Source organism: Lasioglossum baleicum, chromosome 7, assembly GCF_051020765.1.
Source record: "Lasioglossum baleicum chromosome 7, iyLasBale1, whole genome shotgun sequence".
Lineage (NCBI taxonomy): Eukaryota > Metazoa > Arthropoda > Insecta > Hymenoptera > Halictidae > Lasioglossum > Lasioglossum baleicum.
The window spans coordinates 17,898,595-17,924,618 of NC_134935.1; the positions used below are offsets into that span (position 1 = coordinate 17,898,595).

Below are 26,024 nucleotides of genomic sequence, written 5' to 3' on the forward strand. Positions count from 1 at the left end.
CGACGAGATTTAAATTCTCAGAAAGATTAAGGAATAATAAAAAAGCATAAGAAGAAATCTAGAATAATAAAAAATGTTCGACATTCTTTATTTCGATTTTCTTTAAAGAATAGATCCCTTCCTTGACGGCAGATGGTAACGTGTACATAAAAACTGCAAAAAGTTACGAATTTTCAATATGCGAATATGAAATGTATATAAAAATATGTAGGTATCCATAATTTTCATCTTAGTGATAGATAGTTTTTACGTTACGATAAAAACATTACTGTGACCGTTAGTCAATACGCCATCGTTAAAAACTGTCGTGTTATAACGATCGATTGAATTCGCAGGGTTACAATGGTGCACTATTCATTTGTTATAAATATGCATTACTGTTACATTTTACATAGAAGATGCAAATACACCCGGTACTACGACAAATACAACGTGACAAGACAACAGCACCGCCAAAAGAGAAAGTCGCAGACCGGTCGTAATAATAGAATAACAATTACATTACATTTAAAGATAATAACAGGAGAAAGAAAACATTACACGTGGCTTTTTATCGAACTTACATAGAATATTAATTAATTCCAAACTGACGTAGAATATTAAATAATTGAACCCTACGGAATCCGGCTACGCGTCTTTTATCTTTCGTATTTAACATTCCATCACGTACACATCCCCTACATAATATTATAAATCAAAATCAGTGAAACACGATAACATTACCTGAAACCATTCAAATAAAGCATAATTCAAAAATACTCGAGATGTCGCTTTAGCGACTACATCGTACACCCTTTCAATCTTGATCGTCCCAATGAAACTTAGAAGCGATGTGAAGCAATTCGTAGTGATTAGGAGTATTAATTGCTTTTAATCTGTAAAACAACATACTCTTCTTCGTTGACATTTTCTTCTGATAACTCGCATTTTAGAACTACACCTAGTGAGACAAGGGTTCATTGAGGAATTACAAGATAATTTCAAGAAACGTTGAAACAGTAGAAATTCAATTCCTGGATCTTACAGACCCAACCGTGCACAGGAGGGGTTAAACGCAGGACTGGACGTAGTTTGGGGGATTGTGTGTCTAGCGTTCCTAAAGCCCAGTCCTTTCTAGCAAAAAAACCACCCCCGTGGTGTCCCGCAGCCGTGATCAATGGAAACACGGAAGCAAAGTTCCCGGGAAAATGTGTAGCGATCCGGGGTGTAGTTATTTTGCTTGAGCAAGGCGGTGTGTAGCGCTTGCCAGTCTCTCGATTAATCGATAAGACAGTTGCCGGCGGCAGTGCCGCTCGTTTTCCTTATCATTGGCCTAGTTCGGGGTCAGGCTACCGGGGGCGCTGCTCGTCTCCCTCGCTCCGTCTCTTTCTGTCTTTTCTCTTTCCGCCGCCTACGTTCAAGTCGAATTCAACATTGACCGTCGTCGGACGGGCCTCGTCGCTGGGGCGAAACTCTCTCGCGTGCACGCGCCGCCGTGACGGACTATGACGGGCAACGGCCCATGCGACGCTATCATGTGTTGGCACATTATGGTGAAGCGCGTTATGTGAACGTCCTGCGACCGGGACCCGGCTGTTCCTCGTACGAGCTAGTATGAGCATTTCCCAGGACAGCGCCGCCACGATCGTCTGCAGGGAGGTCTTTGACGAGACGTCGCATCCGTCGAACGAAGGTACGTCCCCTGAAAACCGCGAGTCCTTTAGGCCCAAGGACCCCTAGAGTCCTTTTGGCGGTGTGAGGGAGGGAGAGGGGGCGAGACACACCATCCTGTCCCCGCTCCTCCCACACGATCGATGTAGCACAGGGTGGTTTTCTTGGCTCCTACCGAGCTTCCGGCTTCCTTCCTCTCTTAATTCTTTTACACCAACGCCCGGGGTCGCGGCCTTGACCATCTCCTCTTTACGCCTCTGATCCTTTCCGCGATGGGTAACCCTTCTTCCGGCTGAAGCGCGTCGTCCGCTACCTCCACGCTCCTCTTAATTGGAAACTAATTGCATCGCGTGGCAAGGATAGCCGGGTTTCCGGCGGGCTTGACACAGTTCGCAGAAGGAAAAGGCGTCATATTGCGAAACACACTCGGTTGCGCAATGAAAACTGACGCAAACGTGCAACCAGCCGGACTGGCGCTTTATGGCGGGGGTGGTTTCACCAGTTGTCTCGCGATCCCATCGACCATGGGAATATTTATGTTACTCGAACGCGAGCGGTTCCGTTTATTTTGTTTGTCTGGAGCGTGTTCGAATATGGTCCACGAACGTAGAATTTAAGGCAGTAATCGTTTCCTGAATTTTGGAGCAGTGTCAGAAATAAGAGCACGAGGCTCTACCGAATAGAAATAAAATCTAACAAGCAGCTCCTGAAACTAGTCGCCTCATCTACGCCCCGTAAAACTCGGCGTAACGGCAACATGCTCCGTTCAGAATGTTAATTAAAGATCGAGGAAGGGGCGGTTCGGTGCGGCAATTAAACGGCGCAGGGTAAGACGCGAAAGGTCGCAAATAAAACGCCAGAGGGTTGAACGGTTTCGGTAGTCAGTTTCCTTGTTTATTTACACCACGGCCGGACGGGAGCAGTGAGCTCGTAGCCGAGCGTTCCGTGAAAAATCAATAGGATCCGCAGTGCGGCGAAAGTTTTGTCATAAGCCTCGGGAACCCACCCCCCTGGGCGGTCGTGCCAGTGACTGACTTCCGCAGGATACGCGTTTGTCCGAACGAAAATCTCGATTCGCTAATAAATCCCCTTCGGGAATTCCTGGCAGAAATTCGATTCGATTCCGAGCAATTCGAAATCGTAGCTGTCCGAACGGCTACAAAAATTTCACCACCGCCCGTTGCCGCGCTGCCGGGAAGACAGATGTTGTGGCGGGTTACCCCCATGCACACCGGGGTAGCCACCTGTCAAAGACTTCCATGATGGAATTTTTAACCGGGCCGTGTTTGCAGCGCTGTCGTCGCGGCTGTCGTATCGCCTCCTCCCGCAAAAGGCAACGTTAACTATTCAGAGAACCTAGCCGCAGCCGCCGCCGCGCCGCGAAGCGATGAATGAGGATCCGCTGCGCGGTGATCTTCGCGGCTAATTATATGTTTAAACGTGAACGTTGCCAACGCATCCGGCGACGCGTTATCGCCTGGGGATTTTCGAACACGATTCTGGAATTAATTTCCCTGTGAAATCGTGGCCCGGCCCGGATTGTTATGATAATCATCGACAGAGGAGTTCCCAGGAAGCCAGGCAGCCCGTTCCTTTTCCTCTCTCTGTCTTTCTCTCTCTCTCTCTCTTCTTTTTTCGAATGGATAGCCGGGTAAACAGAAGCAACGCTCCACGGACAAAGTACACGGTTGAACCCGAGCCCGATGAATTATTTATAACGAGCGCGCGAAACGTCAACCGGAGCGACACCGCGTAACAAGTTCTCGGGCTCTCGTTAATCATGTTCGACGGTATTTAGCCGAATAGAGCGGGAAGATTAACGGCTCGTGATAGATTGACAGTTTATCTACCATCGGCGCGCGCGCGCGCTTGCCTTCCGTGACTCTTAAAGCCGGTTCATTTTCAGATATTTGTCTCGAAAGCACGCCCAAGTGGCAGGCTACTGAAGAATTAATTAAGCGCGAAAGGAGGTCGATGAACGTTGTATCGAATTAAACCGGCCGAATATAATGGACGGCCGTTACCGGCCGTGAATTTCGCAGCTTTCACGAGCTGGAGAATCAGGGGTTGGGTCTTTCATAGTAGCAATTCTCCGTCCAGCAGGTTGTTCCAAATGTTCGTTACGTTATTGATTAGTACGCTCAATGCAAATTCAGAGTAGCATTTCAACACTAAATCTAACGTCCATCAAAAGTCACTAATGTGTATGGTATTATATAAAAATTACAATTTTTACTACTATAATATATACTGGAGTCAAAAAATGTATTTAGTCAATTCCCATGAAAACACCTTTGCAATCTCAACAATTGTCAAATAGAAAATCGGAAATGGGTCAATAATTTATTTCTTCCTTTAATGATTTTCTTCAGTCGTAATAAATGTATTGATATTCCTAAATGTTTTCCATCTTTTCACTCTTTGGAATTATACTCTTTTAAACTAATTCTTCTAGCCTTACAGAGAAATTGAAGTCGTTTGGTCCATTCATAAAAAAGAAATTCTGTATAATCCTTACTGTATGGTCACCGTAACTTTTCCACAGTTTCTATCTATTCGATAAATATTCTAAATAAAACCATCGAAGCAATTACAGCAAGTTATTAAATTTTCGCACCGTAATGTAATAAATTTTCGTTTCCCGTTTTCCCGCAAGTTTCGCGCTAGTTCTTCGGCAAGTAACGATGTGCGTAAACCCACGAAGATATCTTGACGTCCCCTTTCTTCCGGAAGAACAGTTCCGCATTGCCACGTGGTACGCTTCACCTGGACTATAATCGATAGGCGTCGTTATAACACACGGTCGACCCGGGAACCTTGAAATCACTTGTTCGAAGGTTTATTAATACTTTCTCACGTTACTTATTGACACTGGTATTTATAGCAGCCGGGCAATTTAAGATTCCCACCCTTATCCGAGTCACGGTGAACTCTCCATCTCGTTCGTTTTTCATGGAAGGAAGATTCCAGGGATTCCGAACAATGCTGCCGTGACACGTCGAGAATTTCTTTATTCCACGGACATCCTTGACCTCTTTCGAAGCTTTATAAAGCTCACAGGGCGCACGCATATCCAGCGAAAGCTGTCTGTTTCCAGGCAAATGAATTTTCGCGACGATGATTCGCGTGCAGAATCTGTCCCCACGGAATTGCGAAAAAAGATAATTGTTTGCGCTTTCACGTTCTGGGTCGTTATCGTACCCGTATTGTCAATCTAATGAGCTGTCAGTTTAACGTTCCTTTGGACCCACTTTACGGCGATGTAATTTTTATGTTAGTCGCTGTAATTACTTCTGCGCGTTATCTTAACACTTAACACCAATGCAATCCACCTTATTGATCCGTTCAGAGTACATCGGAGAGTTATCTAAAAATTATTGCATCGCTGTTGATACTCTTTCAAAGGAATGCTAAAAGAAGTGGATTGAATTGCAAATTTATTTAGATTTGATAACATTCGAAGAAACAATACCGAAGGCGCATTTCAAGATTCCGTTAAATCTATTGTGAAGTTGCAACAGCGATAAGGAAAATCTTTTTGTTAATGCTTGACGAATAGACGGCGGACTTTTATGCAAAATAAACATTGTCTGCATCAATTCCAAGAGACGGGAGCCAAATAGATGTTTCGTACTTCGTTTAGCGATTTTAGTAAGTTGCAAATAATACGTTGATATTCTAAAAATTCTCTGAACTTTTTAACTGTTGTTACAATTTTACAATTTCTCAGTTTTGTCGGAAATGCATAAAATCCGCTGTCTATTGATGAAGATTCGTTTTAATTAAGGAAGAACCGAGACGGAAGGATTTGTTTTGTACGCATGCAATTACGTGTCCTATATACTTTATTTCTTGGAGAAATCGGACGCTCCTAGTAAAATAAGAATTCTAAAATAATTTTAAAAGAAATGGAAACAATACAAATTTAATTGGCGTATTTCACATCGCCAACTGGTGGGTCATGGTGGGTTAAACGCAAAGAAAACATTTTTTGACTGAAGCCTTACAGTCGGGGCCTGGGGGTGGGAAGTCTACAAAATCTCATTTGGTCGCTTAGAGCTGTTTAAATTTCGTCGATGATACGCCTCTCTACCAGGTCTCCTTGATGCCGGGTAGAGTAGCTAGGTGGTAATTAACTAATGGAGCGTGCGATTGCTTTTTCAGAGGTGCTCGACTATGCGAGGCGCTTGGGAATTGACCCCGATGCTGAGCCGCACCTCATGGACTTGGCCCGGGAGGGCCTCATGGCGGCCCTTCCGAAAGGCTGGCAGCCATGCTACCAGGAGTCGACGGGCGCTTGGTATTACTACCAAGCTTCCACCGGAACAACCACCTGGGAGCACCCTTTGGATGCCGTGTACAGAGAGCTGGTCGAGCAGGCCAGGGCTGGCAACACCAGGCAAATGAGCGTCGGTACGGATTGCCTCGTCATTTCGGCTGAATGGAAAATATAGGATTAACCCTTTGCACTTGGGCCGAATCCTCGATACACCCCCGCGCCCGGTAGAGAACGTGACAGAGACAGAAACTAGGCGCACGGCTTTCCGCGTTGCTTCTCGCGTTGATCCGTAGTGGACGAACCAAAACGGTGACACTAATTCTCGCTTGGACCCCCGCGAACGTGATACAAACTGATACGAACATGTAACCATATAGATCGAATATTTTCTTATTGCTGATGTAGCGGTTTGTCGAATCACAGAGTCGCATCCCAGCATGTAACATATTGTACATGAATAAAGTGTCAAGTGAATCCTTGGCTCGTGATGGCAAAATTTTTGTTTCAACTTTTTCTTTTCTCTTTATATTCTCTTTCTCGGTACGCGACCACTTCGTGCAAAGGGTTAAATGTGTTGGTCAAATGTCTGTGACACGTCTTTGCACTCCAGTCCAGTTTGCACGTTCGCTTGTTTCCGTGACAAAATTGTTTTTCATCTCTGCCATCTTTTATCAGGTCGTTAATAAGATTCTATATTTAGGAACTCTGACGAGGTAGATAAGCGTACCGTAACGGTTTCAATTATACAGTTGCGTCATTCCTTAGTAAATTCTCCCCTGGCATGAATGACATTGTCCGAAGCTCAGTTTTGGAAACAGCTGACTGTCTACCAGGTTACGTTCTTTTCAACGAATCATGAGCAAGTCGAATGTTAGTCATATATGGGTGATATTAGTCCTTGACCTAGACTAATGAATCAATCTTCATTGTGATACATTCGAGTAAATCAAATTACTGGAGGATATAGATGAATTCAAGGGCTAACCCCGTCGATACATTTTTTCAGTTTCGGCTTCATTGATTAAATTATCAGATTGTGAACTGTATTACTACTTTTTTAAATGAATTGGGAAAAAGTTGAATGATATGTTAGTCACAGTGACGCTATTTTTTGATATGGTCTAATAAATTCATTTTTATTGTGTTACATTCGGGTCGAAGGATTAACGAGTTTAGGTTTCAATAATGGAATTATTTAGATTTGTTGGAGGTGTTTTACAACCCGTTGCGCCAACGCTATTTGCTTCCTATTGTGATACATTCGGTTAAATGAAATTGGAATTTGAAGGACGTAAAAGGATTCAAGGGGTAACCAGTACGATATTTCCAGTTGCGGTGTGATTGATTAAATTATTCCAAACTCGTAGAAGGCTTTCGTTTCGTGATGCTATCGAAAAGAAAAAAAAAAGCAATCGACACGTTCACCGATCGTCGCAGCTACATTTTCCCGCAAGCCAATACTCCAACGCCATTTGCTTGCTTACACAAATCCAATATCATTGCACGCGCGCGACACTAATCCACGAGAATCGGATCCGATGAACGTTAGCTGGCGTGTCGACAAGAAAACTCGTTTCCTCGATTCCCACAGTCATCTCGCGTATCGACCAGTCACGCGGGACACGGTCTCATCTCGTTTCTATCGAACTTTCTCCCGATACCCGTCCTTTCATATTAAACTCGTGACTGTTGGTAAACAAGATAAGATAATCCCCGCGAGTAATCAGTAATCATCGTTTCCTGCGCGCGTCTTATCTGTTCCCCCACTGATACAGCGTTCATTAGGCAAACAATCATGCTCGGAATTCCCATCGGCCGTCTAAAAACACCTGTTACACGCGGATCCCGGCTGTCAAAACCGTTCGCCGCGTTCCCCTTCCCCTCGTTAACGCGTTGTTGCCGCGTTCTCGCGATTCCCGCGCCAAGGACTCGGTTTGGCAGTCGATTGCCCGGGAGCTGGCCGGTCGTCAAACGAGGAATTGATATTTTTAGTCGTTCCGCGGACTTTTTGGCCGTCGCGGCCGCCGATTTCTCGTGTCCTCTTCCTCCGTCTCGTTCGATCTCGAGCCCGGTATCGTCGGACGATAACCGTTGCGTAACGCGGAAACATTCTCCCTCTCTGGCGCGCTTGACCTTGCTGCAGCGGGTTCGCACAATTGCACGCGCGTTTCGTTTTCTTTCCCGGCGACCGCAGATCACCGGCTACGGGACGGACGCTACTTACTCACAAGGTTTCTTTCTCTCGCTCTCTCTCTCTCGCGAGCTGGTTTTTTTGTTCTTTTCGCTCTTTTTACGTAACGCGCGACGTTACCAGAGACGTTTCGGTTTTATGTAACCTTCCGATTCGCCGATGGAACCCGCAATCGAAACCTCCGCTCTCAATTATTTACCGGGACCGCGAGACGATTACGATAACGAGCACCTTATCGCCGGGTACGTTCGATTGCGCGCAACCAGCTGCGATTGTTTGTCGCTAAACGTTTCGGGAAACGATCCCCGCTCGCCGCAGAGTTGGGCAGGAATTAATTACATGAGTAATTCATTACATCTTCAATTGCATGTGCAATAGTGGACTATAATTACAATAAGAAAATGATAGTCCCTTTCGTTACGAATTCGGAGACTATAATTACTCGAGCTCATTCAAGGTCACGAACAGGAAAAAACGTATAAAATTAAATTATGGAAGCAGAATACGTTTATCTTATCACCCTGTATAGAAGTTTATAGACGTTTAAATACTGTTCAACTTTTGTTCGAAACATTTCTTCGTCGGACTATCGGCAACCCGTAAGGCAAAGGGTTAATGCGACAGAGGGAATCAATCTTTATCTGATTTTGACTGTTGTCCAGAAAGTCGACAAGCATAGAAATCCTCCGCGCAATTGTAACGTGAAATGGCAGAGCGTGGTGGCAGCAGCGAGGTTCGCCATTCTTTATGCGAAACACGAGATCGCGGTCGTCACACGTGTGTGACTTCGGTGTCGAGCGTATTGAGAATCATGGAGAGACACTCTTGCAGCCGGAGATACTTGAAATCGAGCACAATAACAAGGAAAACCGTGGTAGGTCGCACAAGTTTTCCTGTTTGCTGGGTCCGGAGGCAAACATATGTAGACGCCGGTCGAAAAATGCGGCAAGCGAGCCGAATGAAGGGACCAGACCATGTGTTCATTCCGCGCGGTTCGAGTGGAATAAGGTTACAGACGAGCGGATTTGTTGCGCGATCCTCCTCGATCGGATAGGCCGACTCGAGCGGACGACGTCGTCGCTCGTCGGAGAGCCCTTGAAACTCTTTTCGAGCGGCTGGCGGCCGTGCGACACATTCGTTAAGGCACTCACGTGCCGGCGCACTCGCTCGTGAAAGTACGTAATAGCCGCTTGAAACGTAGATCCGTCCAATTATCGCGCCGCCGCGTATCGGACGCGAATTGTTGCCGGGATGACGCTTTTTTCACCGGCGCAGCGACCCACCCGAGGCTGATGCGACGCGAGCTGCATTCAAAGGGGCACACGTACACGTACTGGCTGTCCCGCGCAACTGGGACAACCTCTACTAGATAGTCTCGAACCCTTCGGCGCCACGTTCTAATTTTTGTTACACTCGCACGGGTCAATCTGCCTCGACAACGAAATCGCGTATTGCACCGTCCGACGGTAGTTGCAAATGTTGCAGTGCTGTGATATGTTTTTTGTTATTTGGCTTTCTTTTCCATCGAGACATAAGAGTCGTCTTCAGTTTCTCAAATGGAATGCCGAATATTTTTTTCGCGAACTCGGACGAAGCACCATATTGTAGGCTTAAAATTAAACTGCAAGCATGACTTGCCGTCGTAAACGAAGTCGTATTAATAATCGCGGTGACTAAGCATATGAAACATTTCTTGATAGAAGATTATTAATTTGAGAATATCTCAGCAATTATTCATTTTCAGCCCTATTTGGGGTAATACCTTTTGTACAGAATTTGCCGTTTTATCCGAATTCGTGGAAAAATTCCATTCCATTTCAAAAACTGAAGGTGAGCTTTATATATAGAGAAAGAAGCAAAACAATAAAAAACACTCTACAGCACTCTGTATGTTCTCCTGGAAACCGTGCAGCATTTGTTTGAAAAACTTTTTCGTACAGTAAATAACTTCTTAGTTACGAGACTCACTCTATACATATACAGGGTGTCATCTAGCGTTTGCACCTCAAATGTCGTTGTTGTTTTCAAAGTTACATTAAACGTCTTGAGGACTAAATTGAATGGTAATTCAACTACAAATGTATAACGTTCCACAGAGTCTAGTTATAAATCTCTATAAGGCATGAAACGACGCCCGAAATGTCAGCTGTCAAAATAAACAATGATATTATGATTTAGAATAATGCTTAGTAGCAACGAGCACCTCATATTTTTCCACCTGCCTTTCTAAATCTGTAATTTGGCTTCGATGCGCGTGACACTCTACAACACGTGTAGTCGTCAACGGAATCGTGACCAGGTTAAATTCTTGGTAAGAGCAGACAGAAAATATTCGACCGCTCATACTGCTGCGCATCAAATCTACAACGCCAAAAAACGCTTCGATATATGTATATCTAAAATTCTTGCTGGTGAATGTCAGTATGTTATGTACATTCAAATCTATATTTCCGAGTTAATGTTTAGTTTCCACAGTTTCAAATCATCTGTTCGCATCTCACAGTCAAGAAAATTGGAAGTAATCAAAGACAAATATAGATTTGCTGTATTAGCATCATCTGTTTCATCGGCTAGAAAGGTGCTGAGAGTTAAACAAAGTTACAGCTTTGTTGCGAAGTGTGCTTACGATAAATATTGGAATTGGCAAGGAAAACGACGCGTCATTTTGCAGTAATGATTAACACGGATTAGGAACTGTCGCGTGGTCGACGGTTTTCTTTAAAACCCCGGATGCGGTTGACTCAGCTAAAACAAAATTGCACGACCACGAGGAGTCAATATTTGTTGGCATTTCTCACCCTCGAGGTCTTTCGGTTTTGCTGGGTGAATAGCAGAAGATTGAAGGCTCGTTCTTTGGATTGAAAGTTCGCCAGCGTCGATGATTTTGTGAATCTGTATCTTCAATATGTCCTCGTTCATTTCCAAATGGTTTAACGCCAGAACAACATTTGAAGTTGCAAGTTTGTACTACCTTTCAAACACGATAAAACTCGTTTTACAAAACACGGAGTGTCCGAAAAATATTGTATCCCCTTCAGTGAGTGATTTGTCACTTGAAATAATTTTTCCTTTACGAAAATGTTCTCCGCAGCATGGTTAAGGAGTTATTGACGAAAAACGGGGATCAATCAGAGCGCGGCTAGAGTTTTCCGTTAATAAGTCGAAGAACATTTTCGCAAAGGGAAAAGTTACTTCCAATTAAAATAGAAATCGCCCCTTTCGAGGAATTACATTTTTGAGACACCCTGTATAGTAAGGAGAGATGGAAAATATGGTTGATGAAAATAATCAATGTTCATTCAAAAGAGAAGCTTCGAGTCACCCCTCGACTGCTAAGGGTTAACAATTTTTCGAGAATCGGAAATTTTAAATGTTTCTCGATCATTGCTCCCTATTTAGTTGCGAACGCGGGTTAAAAAGAGCGAAAGAGAGGCGAGTGCGCTGGGCGGCAGTAAAAAGCGTTTGAAAACCCGGGAAAAAGTGAGCACGCGGTTCTAGACGTGTCGAGAGCACTCCTCGTTGATATATAATAATCGCTTCCGCGCTGTTCCAGGCTTTTAGGCGTATTTTCTTATCCATTTCATTGCTGTCCCTGTTATCTCTACGGTGAAAAAAAAGAGAAATAGAGACACAAAACACAGTCGTTGACATGCACTCGAGGGAACGTTGACACTGTCGCCTCTTTCCCTCGAGAGGGCCATCGTGATCGAGGAAAGGTTGCGTTTCTCTGATCCATGAAGTATCGGTTCCCATCTCTTTCGAGTTTTCTCCCCTCTGCGGTATCGAAACAGCTCCAGGGGGAGTATTTTTAGCGCAAAATATTTTAATATTCACCCACAAAGAGACAATTCGAATACAGAAAATCCTTTTACAGTCTCTATCCTCTATTTTTGGTGCGTCTGACGGAACCATTTCACGACAGTCCTCTTTCTCGTTCAGCGAATAGAATCATCCGTTCAAGCTGAAACCGGTCAGGTTATAAATATTGATTTTTTAATCAGCAGAGGAGGATTCGAAGACGACAGCCAAGGACTTGGAGTCGCACGAAGAGGCGACATTACCCAAGGAACCATCCTCCTCGAAGGATCTAGTCAAATCCTCCAGCAAGACCAGTTTACCACCGACAAGGATCCCCACGAAGTTGACACCGCTGAAGAAACCAGACAAATTGGATGGAACAAGAAGAAAGGAAAGTCCGAGCCAGGAGATACCGACCAAGTATCAAAATGAAAAGCCGGAAACCCCGCTGGCGACAGACAGAGCTGCCAGGGACTACACCAACCTGAAGTTCCAAGATCCTAAGTTCTACGAGTGCCCGAAACTTCTGGAAAACGTTGTATCCCCGTCGACGTCGATGGCGACATCGACCATGGTTGTTCCCGCGAAAGAGCTCGACTTGAAGGAAGTATTGAAGAGGTCCGAGTCCCTTAGTCCCAGGAATGAAAAGTGGGGACAGCTGTCCTGCAAGTTCAGCTCCGAGGAGAGTATCATCGACATTGATAAACTCAGCGCTTCCACGTTGTTCAAGTCGGAGAAGACTGATAAATTCGACAAAGAGAAACACCCTAGCCAGTTCGGCCAGCCGAAGGAGCTAACTTTAAGTGGCGGGGGGACTATGTTTCTGAAGAGTAACAGAAGCCGGGATAATACGCCTAGTCAAGAGGCTGCTAAGCTCGATGACTTCCGGACCATTGCGATTACCGACGAGATCGCCACCGTTGGCGGAGACAGGCTCAAGTCCATTCTCAGGGAGAAGCAGTCCGAAGATGGTAATAGCACTATTTTAACTGTTTTTCGCCTCCTAGAAGTTAGCCCCCCACTTGATGAATTAAATAATTTCAATAGTGCCAAGTTTTTCCAGCACAACGACATTCAGGGCTCTTTACTCTTGTTCGAGGCCCTTTGCGCTTGCATAACATACATAACTGGACTTTCTGATCATCCGACAAAGACAGTATTGCATATCTATAGGTTGTGCTAGCCTGGCAGAAGTTAGATATGTATAATTATATGCTGTTTGGATAACTGTTAATAACTTAAACGTTAATTGAATATCCAAAACTATTATCACTTTTTTAAAGCAATATTTACACAGATTTTTTGAAAGTAATACACAATCTTAGCACAACCTAGCACAACAGAAAAAATTTTTTAAAAATGAAAAGTTGAGGGCTACTCAAAAAATCGTTTTTCTCAATTTTTCGTCTTATTTTTTGTATCATAGTTTTAATGTTCGAGCACAATGTAGCACAAACTTAGCGCAACCCACCACAACTGTTGAAATTATTTAATTCAGCGATTGAAGGGCTAACTTTTAGGATGCCGTTTTTCCATTTATTAATTTCTAACGATGTATTTTGAACTTTGCCAGATGACAGACCAGTGGACGAAGAGCGCAAGAGCGTCCGCTTCGACATCGAGAGGGAGGTGGACATCAAGTTCACGTATTCGGAGGACGACTGGGACTCGGAATCGGAAGAGCAGAACGTCCGGATATCCGCGGTGGTCATGAACAAAGTCACCGGCTCGATACTGTCCTCTCAACGATCCAGTAGTCAGAGCTTCGATGACAAAGAGGAGCCCGAGAACAAAGAAGACTCTGAGAGCAAGCTCGACGAGGACACCAGGAAGAGTTCGTCGTCGGACAAGGCGGAGTCCTCAACGAAGAATGCGAAAATCGTCGGCAGGAGGTTCGTCGTTCAGAACGTCTCCGAGAACGAGCACCGCAATCAAATGGCCAAAGAAAGTCTTTCCAGAGAGAGTATGTCCAGAGAAAGCAGCCTGGACTATGTGCCGAGCAAGTTCGATAAGGTGAAGAACATCGATCTGGTCTCGAAGAGCGAAACCGACTGCAGCGTGGCGAGGAGCACCGACTCTGACGAGTTCAGGAAGAGCAAACTGAAGTCGGAGAAGCCGAAGAAGTCAGCGATTAAATTCTCGAAGCAGACCGACGACGACGATACGTCCGACTTGTCCAGAGTGAATCAAGAGGTGGACCTTCCGCGGCAAGACAGTGGCGAGCTGAAGAGCTTCGAAGAGACGAAGGCGCAGCTGAGGATGGATCACCAGAATGAGATCGAATCGCTGAAGAAGGAGTACGAGGAGAAACTGGAGAAGACAAGGTGGGACCTGGAGCAGAGTTTCGTAGCGGAGAAGACGCTCTTGGAGAAGAATATGGACGACAAGCTGGAGGAGCTGAGACGCGTGATGTCTGAGAGGGTAGGTCGTTGCTAGTATTATTGGGGGCTGAAAAGAAGTCTTCTTTTCAAGAGGAACTCTTGGTACTGTGGCCGCTTAGCCAATACAGTTTTATTTCGATATAACACGGTGGCTTGGGACGACTTCTTCGTATTTATGCGTAACATTGTTCTTGAGCGGGCCGTGAGTTTATGGGTCCCATAAAGTTGTCCGGCAGACCATAAAGTCACAGACGGAGATGTGTCGTCTCATATCGAAAGATCCTTCCAAGAGACTTCTTTACAGCTCTGAATAATACTGTTATCGATTTACGTTGTCGTTGCTACTTGATTGATTTTACAGGAGGAACGAGAGATTCAGCAACTGATCGCTGAAATGGACGAGGCGAGGCTGGAGAACCTGAAGAAAGTGAAGGCCGAGCTGGAAGTCTGCTACGAGAAAGAGAGACAAGAGATTCTGACGAACTTGAAGATCGAATTGGACGAGAGGAAGCGGGAGCTGTTGGAATTGAGAAATCAGGAGATGGGGAAGCTGGAGGATGAGCACGAGCGTGATCTCGGCGAGGAGAAGCTCGCCAAGCTCAGCGAGATGGAACTGACGAAACAGCACAACGAAAAGATCGAAGCGCTGAAGAAGGAACTGGAGAAAGAGTTCGACGAGCTGCGTGCCGAGCTCTGGACACGACAGAGGGAGAAAATAACGAAAATTACGGAGGATCACGAGAAGTGCCTAGAGGACATTCTGCGTAATTTCCGGATCGACGTGAGTACCTGACGATGCCTATTATTCTAAGTACCTGAGAACCGTGTGCACGCGACCCTGTTGCGCAAACCTTGTCCGATTCTCCCATTGCGCCGCGCGATGCGACTCCGGTTGAAATGCTACCTCGAACCCATCCTTCTTTAAGGAAATTAGGTTATTTATGGGCGATAGAAACGATTGCCGTTATGCAACCAGGCTAGTTGACTCTCGGAGCTCGAGGCGTTCGTACGGCGAGACCTCGTTAGCCGACTAGTTCTTTCTGCGAACGCAATGAAATCGCTCGCGCCGAGCTCCTTCGGTGCTAATAGATTCGTCATTCGGTCACCACGGTTTCGCCCATGATTGTGTAACCACGTCCCCGGAATGCCTTGGTTTAGCCTTAAGACAGTTTCTCCACGAATTATGTATTCGGAAGGACTCGAGTTTAAGGGGGTATTCTGCTCTAGAGGCCTCGTCTCGAAATTTTTCCAAGGAAATCGGACGATTCAATTAAAAAATTTGGGCAACTTTTCAGCCACCCTGTATAGAAATTTTCTCAAGTGGATATACTTGAAATTGTAGGAGTTGCAGTTCCTTGAACAGAGGCGTATAAAGAAGTGCCTTAATTGACTGACACGATTCCAGCCGTTCTAATGGTCTGAAATGAAAAAGTGAAGCATTTTAATTGGTACGAATTTTAGGTCTTTCCTTCACATCTTGCATGGTAAAAAGAATAGAAATATATCAATATTTATATCAACAAACAACATTTATATCAATATTGTTGAGATTTTTGATTCACGCGATAGCGGCAGGTTTTTCTGTCAATTCTCTCAAAGTTCTCTCTTTGAAGTTGATCGCACAACTATACATATACAAGATCGTGAGATACCCTGTCAGTCGTGTCAGAAAATAAGGAAACAAGAAATAAGAAAACTAATGTTTTCAGTATCAGTGCTATATAGTGAGAGCTATGTTCTTCGAACATCCATAACATCATTGTACTTACGAATTTAAACAAATCCTTTTAAAGATACGCGCTTGATGACACAATGCATCTAGATCAGAAGATCCCCTTAAGAAACAACGAAGTATATCGCGTGCCTGAAAACGCACCGGCAGATTCAACATATCTAGTAAATATTGAACACTATTTTACTAGAGCAGCATATTAGATGAATTTAATTATTTTTTTAATATTATCAGATTTTTATGATGGTGAGGCTTGAGGAGTTATGCTCGGTTAGGAATTTTTTTCAAGAACTTTATAGAAAATCTTTCTATATCTGAGAGACTGTATGCTCGAACAAGTTGTATTATTATGTAATTAGAAACTGCTGACAATTGTCAAAAATTTGAGCGTGAACAACAGTTCTCAATAATAAAATCGTTAGATTAATTAATAATTTTTATGATTTACTATTTGGTTAGATAATCTTTCAAAACTTCGAACCGAGCATAACCCCTTAGGAAAATAGAAATACTATCTGGCCAGTTTTATACACTATGAGTAGCTACGAAAGGCGTGCCAAATCTCTTAGAAACACTATATCAAGTTTTCCAAGAATCAATGTATTTATGTATATCAAGGTTCAAGTAAGCTTAACAACGTTTGTCATATCATTAACTGCATGAATAAATATGTAACTTAAATCCGGAACAACTACTTCAGGCAATTTTCGTAAAAATAGCAGAGAACGACAACACACTATTGTGAACTTCTCTAGTATTAAGTATCGAGTGAATCGAAATACATCGACTACTGATTATGGCTTAACAATTGACGCTGGCTCCGATATAAGATAATAAAAGTAATACGAAATATGCAGTCTCTGTGTCCTCACACTAACATTCCCGCTCATAAATCTTAGGATATCTGTTGTGCCAAACGAAATAGAAAATGTTCTAAACATAATAACGAAACGAACATAGTCGACCACAGCAGTTGGACCTGTTGCCAAATCTGCTGCACATCAATACCTAGTATTTACGAACGGGTGTGTACCTATAATATACATATACGTGAAATCTATGTGACCCGATAGGCAAGCGATGAGTCTCAGCAGGATTGCGACATCCCACGTTCGAATCCTAGCAAGTAATTGCTCCTGCCTCCGTGGATCACGATGGATGATGCTGGAGGAGGATTAACGGGCCGACCGGTGTTTGTCGTTCGGTGTTTGTCAACGTTTTCACGAATGGGAGTCCCGTTTCTGGCTCGGAGCTGAGTCTGAAGGGAGTTTGTCTGCTGCCGTTTCAGGAGACCGTAGCCCAGCAGCAAATCTACAAGCAGCGTTTAGGGGATATGTGGCCAGGCAGATCCGTGGAGATCAAGGCGAGGAAGCTGGCGGAGCAACGGTCCTACCAACAGGAGAGCGTCGACATCGAGAAGATGAGGTCCGAGAACCGTCTGATGCAGGACAAGTATACCGCGCTCAGGGAAAAGTACAAGAAGCTGAAGAACGACGTTCGTCTGGCTGTCGAAAGGAGAAGCTGGAGGAAGGCGGAGTACAACACGGCCTCCGAAACGGAAAGGTCGACGTCCACCAGGACGAGGACCGATATTACCGAGTCGTCGGAACAAAAGTGAGTCGAACTTTACGCTTGCTAATCATAGCGAATCCGCTCAGTCAGCCACTTGCTGTTCCCGGAACGACCAGATCGCAATGATCAAATCCGAGGTCGAACGGGACCTAATGCGAGGATATGCTCCTTTTCTAACTGGTTGTCGCTCACAGTTTGGGGTGGCTGAACTATTCTTGTATCTGAACAATTCCTTAATCTTGAAAATGAATGGACTCGAGGGGTTAGACTACTGTAACCACCTGAGAAGTTATACCGGAATGTAGCGGTTTCCAACCTTTTTTCTTTTTTTTAATTTTCGTGGCGGTGGGGAAATGCTTTTACGCACACCCTCTCAACCGGACAGAGAGGGTAGTGTGGGACTCGGCTCCCCCTAAGTTGACATTTGGGGAAAACGGGACTAACTCCCTGCCCCTATCCACTAAAACCCCACCACCAAAGGGACTTCAAACCCTTTCAACGCCTTACTCCCGGCAATAATAGATGTAGGGGCCTACTATACGCATTTCTACCTATATCTATTCCGACTAGTCGTACCAGGTCAATTCTGTCATTATAGACTTATCCAATTCCGAAGTAGCGGTTTCCAACGAACGTTTTTTAACGTTAAGAAAATTCATTAAACATCTAGAATTTCAAGAAAATGTGGTTTTGTGCAGTACCACGCGCGGAAAACATTTTTTTTTAACATGCTATATATCATTTCCCGTAGATTTTTTCACGTTGATTTCAAATCTGGTGTCAAAATTTGTCTACGACCGCAGGATTTTGCAAGAAATCGATTTTTGTGAACAAAACTAATGCAATAATTTTTTCGTTGAACAGCCTTACAGTAATCTAACTCCCTAAGTAGTCAGATCAAGATGATGGAAACAGAAAATATAAATGATTTTATTCTGACCAAACGTTTAACGGCAAATGGTTGACACGTTGTACAGTATCGTAGAGCATTGGTAGATGTAATAGCTGTTTGTAACAAGCATGCTTCCCGTCTACACTCGAGTACACAGGGTACTTTCGTCGCTCGTAAAAGTGTCCCAGATCTCATAAAGCGCAAAGCTTTCGGAATGGACACTCTTCGAGTTTGTACCTTGTGTATTCCCTCAAGTGTCTCGATCGTGTTAAATGTACTAACGCTAAGTTCTTGCACATACATTTATCTCTCATCACTGCCTCAGTACCTTCACAGTCAGTGTCACTTACCGTACCCCAATTAACTATACGGACTCTGTAACATACATATGTCTAGCGTGTCCCAAAGTGCCTTCGACAAGGTGCACCACTAAATATCGAGTACGCCTAAACGAGATTCTTTGTAACCCTTGCAGCTAAATGTGAATCAGAGATTAGCACTGTCAATGAATATTCAAATGTACATATCGACTAACAAGCTTGAAACTGCGCCTGTGGTGGACCCATTTGATTAACAAATTCGCCGCTATCTCAGTCAGTGATAACTAGACTGCGGATTTCATGCATTTACGACAAAAAATGGACAAGTACCATTTAAAGCAGTGGACACGTGAAAAATATTCAAGGACATCAATGTATTAGTTTCACTTTAATAGGATAATTAAAAGAAGAATACCATTTTTATCTGGCTCCTGTGTTCTGCAATCAATGCGAACATTTTTTATTTTCCATAAAGATCCGCTGTCTAGTGATAACCTAACGTGCATTTCCATAACGAGGGCAAAACTGAAGGGACTAACAGTACTGAATGGGTTGCGGATTTTATGCATTTATAATATAAAAGTTATTCAGCGAAAAAACAGCAGGGAGATTAAGAAGATTTATGTATATCGAGATATTATTCTCAACTAATTGAAGAAAGAAAGAAACATGTGGTTCTCGTTACTTGCAATTAAAGCTGGCAATTTTTATTTCGCATAAAAATCCGCGGTCTATTACTTAACGATAATTAATAAATGCTAGATTGAATAATGGGTCCGTTCGCGTTTCTTCAACGGGAATGTTGCTTTGTGCCATTGTTTGCCAATGAAATGTTCGTGTTTTGGTTTTATTAAGAAACACGTGTTTTACGCGAGACACGACCGAATTGATTACTCTGCCTTAATAGTTGTTACGAATAGCCGAACGTGTTTTGTGATTAGGGACGATAGCGAGGACGTGTTTGCATCTTGACGCTGCTGAGGTAGCCGTGAAAAGTCGCTGCGACGGCGAACGTGTTAGCCACTCGCAGCCGTGATTGAGGCCTGCACTTGTACGATTATTGTCACATCACGTCACGTCACACACACACACACACAGACCCTACGATCTCGCCGGGAGAATAAACTGTGAAGGTACTCTCTCACGTTCATGCGAATCGTCCTAATGTCTGGCTATAGGCCTTAAATCGTGCTCGCAGTACCCCGGTGAGGAACACGCGGTCTAGCTCTGCGGCGAGAAACGGAAAGCCGCAGGAGGCTCAGTCCGCGGCCGATCGGTCCGATCAGCAGGATCAGCAGGATCAGCAGGAAGCGGACGCCTCGTGCTCGCAGAAGACAGCTTCAGGTTGCCAGAAGATGGCCGCCGCGGGCAACTCGAAAACCGCCGCGAAATTCGAGTCCGACGACACGACCACCGCCAGCGAGACGAACGCGAACATGATGATGATGAAGAAGAAGAAGAACTTCAGCAAGAGAACGTCCAGCGCAGTACGGGCCAGCTCGAACACCGCTGCCAACAACAGCAACAACAATAACAACAACAACAACAACCCCGATAATCCGGTCGAGAATATCAGGAAGCAGCTAGAGAAGCTGGAAGACCTCGGTGACCAGCTTCCTAGCACCGAAACGGCCTACACCTTGCGATATCCTTTCCAAGACAAAGGTGAATGTTGAAGAATGCCGTCGAGCACTCCTCTTCGTCCTGTTCAGTTCTCTCCGCTAGTGTTAATACTGTGTATGACGCATGAATTACTTTTGTAGTCGTTAACATCGTAGTACTTTAGCTTTACATACCAATCTACTATTTTACGGCTTTCAAGTGCTTGAATCTTTCAACTCGAAAGCTTTTTTTTTCGTGCTTGTCCGTTTCTTATCGATCAAGTTCTTTTCTTGTTACAGCCCAGTGAGATTGCTCGTTGATTTTTTACGTTTATCAATATGGTACTTCTTTATTCCCCCAGGCGTCTATAGACTTTACTTTGGCTAACAGCTTACATTCCTTCGACTCGCTCGTAAGTGCACCTTTACAAATTCTTTTTCTTTTTTCACCATAGAGCACCGTGTTCGCTTCTCTCTCTCTCTCTCTTCTTCCTTTCTGTTATCTCGTTCTTTTTTCTCGCACGCCGCGCCGTTTTCGCGAGCTGTTCGAATAGGAGCTCGTCTAGACGACATCGAAAAGGGTTCTGCTCGATTTTCTAGCACCGGCGAACGCCTCTTCGGAGCTGGAATTCTTCCGGCACCGTATCCACGTCGAGAGGGACTCCGTGAGGAGGGCACAGGAGGCGCTCCGAGACCAGGAGACCGCTTTTCAGGGACGGCAGAGGGCTTGGAAGCAAAGCAGCGCACGGGCGACCCTAGAACAATTAGTTCAGGTACATCTTCACAGAGAACATGTCGACATTTTCGGATATTCCCCTGCGAGCGAGATCCGGTGACCCCCGGTGACTTCGTTCTTCATTCGGAGGGGATAAGGACCTAGAGTCTCTGCCCACCGACCGAAGAAAGGGGTCGCTACATACGGTAAGAGGGGGTCATCGCAGATCCCCTGCGGTCACCCAACAAATAAAATTATAAAAAATGAACGAAACAAAAAGAAATGGGTGATCAGGTGTGGCTGCATCCGGGGCAGGGCATTGCCAAGCCCTGCCTATACAGCCAGCCCGCCGCATTATGGGCCAAATCGACGAAATCTGTGTCAAAATCAAAGAACTTTCGATAGAAATGAGATAGAGCGATGAAATTTTTTTTAAATGGAAGCTGAAACTTTGCAGAATATGGGATAATTATGGAGATTGTGGTACGAACGTTTTTTAACCTTGAAAGAATTCGTTAAACTTGCACAATTTCAAGAAAATGTGGTTTCTCCGTTACCACGCGCGGAAAATTTTTTTTTTGACATGCTATATATCATTTCCCGTAGACATTTTGACGCTGATTTCAAGTAAACGTTCAAATACTTCATTATGATTATTTTTAATGTGTTTTATGTATGAGAATACAATATTCCTTCAAACTAGTGGGTTACCAAATCATTTAAACGAAAAAATGATTTCATGGCGGAATATGGATCCACATTCCATCGAAATTCTAATTTTTAGGTAGTTAATTTGTATCATTAGTTATTAGTATTATGTCCAACAAGAAGATCAATATTGATTTTAGAAAAATAAGTTAAGAAGTATTATCGGCCAGGATTTAAATGGGTCTAGCTGTGCCTGCCACGAAATTTAAAATTGGGTCACACGATTTGACTTCTTTTGAAGTTAGGAGAGTCAGTTTGCCAGATAACGTGGGAAAGACACTGATGTAATGAAGAAGGTCGTGTGTAACAAATATATTCTAGATCCGACGAAAAATCTCGAAATTCTGAAGTCAAAATAGTTTCGAGTGCAAATGGTTAATTTACTGTTAGACAAGCCGGTGTTCGTCGACAGATGATTCGCGAATGCACGAATGATTTTCCGAGGACAACGTATTTAACGAATTTATTGGTGAATTGCAGGAAGAACGCGAGCTTTCAGATGTGGAAGTGAGTTTGCACCGTACGAAAAGTCTCCTCGGGGAGAAGGTGATACATTTGAGACACTTAGAGCAAACGCTGGAGAGAGTTGCCAGCGCAAGACGGAACGAGAACGACGCGACTTCTACAAGAAACGACGAATTAACTTTGAGCGATATGTCTAGCGCAAGCAGCGGTTTCAGCTCCACTGATCTGGGAACGGACACGTTTATAGGTGAGCGAACGACCGCGAGAACCTAAATCATGAAAATCCGCTCTGTCACTGCGTCCTTTTTTTCTTTTCTCGTCATCGTTGAAACGTCTTTTGGTTCGATTCTGTTCTTTAAATCATCGTCGAAAGGCTTTCACTCGTCTGGCTTCAACGGCAGACAAGACCGTTCCGGTTAACGTTCCATCCGCACACAAATTTATTTTTCGGTTTTGTGTCATGATCCCCCGTATTCAGACAAACCGGATCACTACCAGGAGTCGACGGAAATCATCGCAAGCCTGGAAAATCTAAACTCGGAAATACGTGAGATCTGGGGCGTCCTGAATAAACGACACGACAGTAACGTGCCGCCGCCCCCAACTTTGATGTATTCTTATTTACGATGGCTACGATTTCATCATCTCGCTGCGCAGCCGAACAATGTACAAGGTTAGTGATCATACTCATCTACCTTTGTCCCTCTCTGTTCATACACCATTCTCTCTCTATTCGTATACTATTCTGCATGTCCTTATTGTATGTGTGTATGACATAAGCAGCGTTGCCGCGAAAACTACCTCCAAGAGGTCACGCGACGTCACATCACGTCGCATTCTGAGAATTGCCCCAGCAACGTATCGATAGGAGCGGCGGGGGTAGCTAGTAGCAACGTCACAATTTGGGATAGGCTACGGCTACACTAAACTTATTAGTTATTAGTATATAATTAGGTATAGAGATTTAATAGAAAATCTCAAAGGTACCTTTTGGTACTTTCTTTAATACTAAATTGAAAGATTGTATATGTTTACACAATCTTAATACAAAATATACATATATAATTTATAAGAATAATATTGAACACACACACACACACACACACACATAAGTACTTATGAAATGGCATGTTAAACAAAGATTATATGGTACAAACGTGGATTTACAACAAGTGTTTGTTATTTTGCTGTTTATTAATACGTAGGTCTCTTTTTTCTTCACGCATCTCTGCCCACTTGTCCATTAATCTCCTTCCACACCCACACCTCTCGTTCTATGTATACTAATAATATACTCTTCTCCATCGGATAACCATCATTGATTTCTTCCTTTTAACTACTCAACATTAATTATTAAACTCTTTATTAAAGGTTCAATGCCAAATGGAACCATTCAAGTAATATGTTTCTAAACACAGTGAGGTATGCTAGAACGAAATATATTTATATATTTAGCATTTCTGTTCTAGCATGTATCAAAGTATAATATGTAGTTATAGTTAATCAGTTTCAAAGCTACACTTTAGAGCAAACTTGCCACCCAGTACAACAACTTAAACGAGACAAATTTAAAGTAAGTCGTTAAACACAAAGGCATGACGAACGTAACTGTAAAAACTATCCCCTTAATAGAAATCCTAAACAATCGTACAAAAATGGAGGAAGAGATATTACAGTTGTCTCCGAAGGACAGAAACATTGTTATATTATATTTATTCGAGTGTAGAATTCTAATTTTATTGGCAAGAAATTAAGTAACTATATGTTAACCCTTTGAGGACAAGTGTAAAAATAATATGAACATAAGTCTATGTACACGATTACTGAAACAAACAATTTCAAAGATCAGTACATATTTGTTCTTGTTTTCCAGGTGTTTAATACCTTCTTTATAAGATTCAGATTTCTAAGAGAAATATGTATTTTCACAGCGTTTTAAGAAATTCTTGTCTGCGAAGGGTTAAGTCGATCGACGAACCCTTTGTTCGAGAGTGCAGTATTAACGTAGTTTCTATTTTTGCAGGAACGTTTGGTACTCCGAATATACAGTCAAACATCCTGTCCCAATTGACAGCTGCGCAACCACCGACCACCGCCACGCAAAACATAATCGCCCAATACGGTCCTAACAGTGGTTTCACGACCAGTGTCGGCACCGTTGAGAAAACCACCTCGAACCTAATGGAACGAACGTGGAATTTGAGGGACTGGTTACGACAAGCCCGTGTCGAGAATACTGACCTGATCACTCCAGGGCAGGCGACCCTCTGAAGAAGAGCCACTCGTATACTATAGAGCAAAAATTCGTTTCCAAATGTCGACCGCTGACAGAACGATGTCCTACACATCGGTGATGCGAACTAAAAACCCCATCGAGCTGTTTCGTGTATACCAGATAGTCTGTGTGAGTTCGTCGCAAAATTTAGATCACTTTGGAGGTTCTTTAACACGATGTTATTCAATATAGAATTTGAATACATTAGGCCAGGCTTGGCCAACTGATTGTTCGCGAGCCGCCGACGCTCGAGCCTCTACCCCCCACTACCGCGCTCCGACTCGAAAGGAATACGAATTCACTTAGTAATGTTATTATTACGTTGTTGCATGTGAAATGTCCGATTTTAAAATCAAATCTTATGAAGCGTTTTGATCAAGAAATACTATTACAACTTGTAGGTTTATAATAATTCAATTAACCCATTGTATGACTTAGTCGACTTTCTTATTAGACTTAACAGCTAATAATTTGGATGGACTACTAGCAAAATTGGAATTTAGATGACTCTGGCTGAAAGGGTTAGTAGAGGTACAATGTTGATCTCTAAGCTTCAATTTGTGTATTTAGATATTCAGTTTTTCTTTTATGTTAAGTCGTGTATGATTTTATATGAGTGTGAAAGTGAACATATTGACGATTATATTATTGTTATTCTATGTTTGATCAAAAGATGGTGATAAATGACGCACTATTCTTAAATGATAGAACACTCAAACACTCAAAAAAACGAAGCTGACAATTTCCTCAATGAAGGACACGTACGAACGAAAAATTTCATTGTGAGTTATTGACAGAATATGTTGACTACAGTCGTGCTTACTTTGATCAGCAAGTTTGATTCGGAAAAAGTTATATTTGTTTAACGTTACTGTTAAAAATCGGACATTTCGTACCCCACAACCTAATACTTTTGTTAGTATTAATAACAACGACGCTCCCGCGTCGGTAACCCGTGAGCAATCAGTTGCCCAGGCCTGCATTAGACTTTAAGAGAGACGGAACGCCTATCGTTACAGCAGGTCGGGATTCGTGCAAGGATTTCGTTCCTGATGACTGTCAATCGCGACATTCCCATCGCTGTTCCGAATTAGTTTTAACCAAGTATAATCGTTTCGTTGAAAACTGCGAGGAGATTTAGGTACCCGTTGTGTTACTGTAGATTTCTGTGCACGTTCTCGAAACTAGATGCACACCCTCTTAAAGTGAACTGTTAAATTGAATTGTGTAGAGCATTTAATGAGCAGTAAGGTGTTTCTATAAGGTATTTGTCGTTTTGAGTCGATCAATTTTATCTACGAATTATAGAATTTAGCGACTTCCCGAAAGGATGCAGTGAAATTTCTATAAATACGAGTCGTTGTTATATATGAGTTTTCGAATCATCTGCCACCCATGACCATCTTTTCAATCAGTAAATTAGAAGACTTTCTTTCACACTTCGT

The 26,024-nt window shown here is 43.4% G+C and overlaps 1 protein-coding gene across 4 annotated transcripts; it reads left to right on the forward strand.

Annotated features, from left to right (window-relative positions):
• The first annotated feature begins 1,361 nt into the window (after window positions 1-1,361).
• Cep164 (centrosomal protein 164) lies at window positions 1,362-25,991 on the forward strand. Of its 4 annotated transcripts, none has more exons than XM_076428477.1 (11): window positions 1,362-1,672; window positions 5,815-6,063; window positions 12,122-12,889; window positions 13,492-14,339; window positions 14,661-15,080; window positions 17,320-17,645; window positions 20,014-20,480; window positions 21,017-21,189; window positions 22,320-22,551; window positions 22,783-22,977; window positions 24,328-25,991. In XM_076428477.1, the coding sequence occupies exons 1-11, from the start codon at window positions 1,594-1,596 to the stop codon at window positions 24,573-24,575; spliced, it is 4,005 nt and encodes a 1,334-aa protein (XP_076284592.1). In that variant the 5' UTR covers window positions 1,362-1,593; the 3' UTR covers window positions 24,576-25,991. The 4 variants fall into 4 exon arrangements, 3 of the variants coding, with proteins under 3 accessions (XP_076284592.1, XP_076284594.1, XP_076284593.1); XR_013009377.1 differs by having other exon boundaries at window positions 1,363-1,672; window positions 22,803-22,977; window positions 24,328-24,467; XM_076428478.1 differs by having other exon boundaries at window positions 1,363-1,672; window positions 12,125-12,889.
• Window positions 25,992-26,024: the final 33 nt, after the last annotated feature.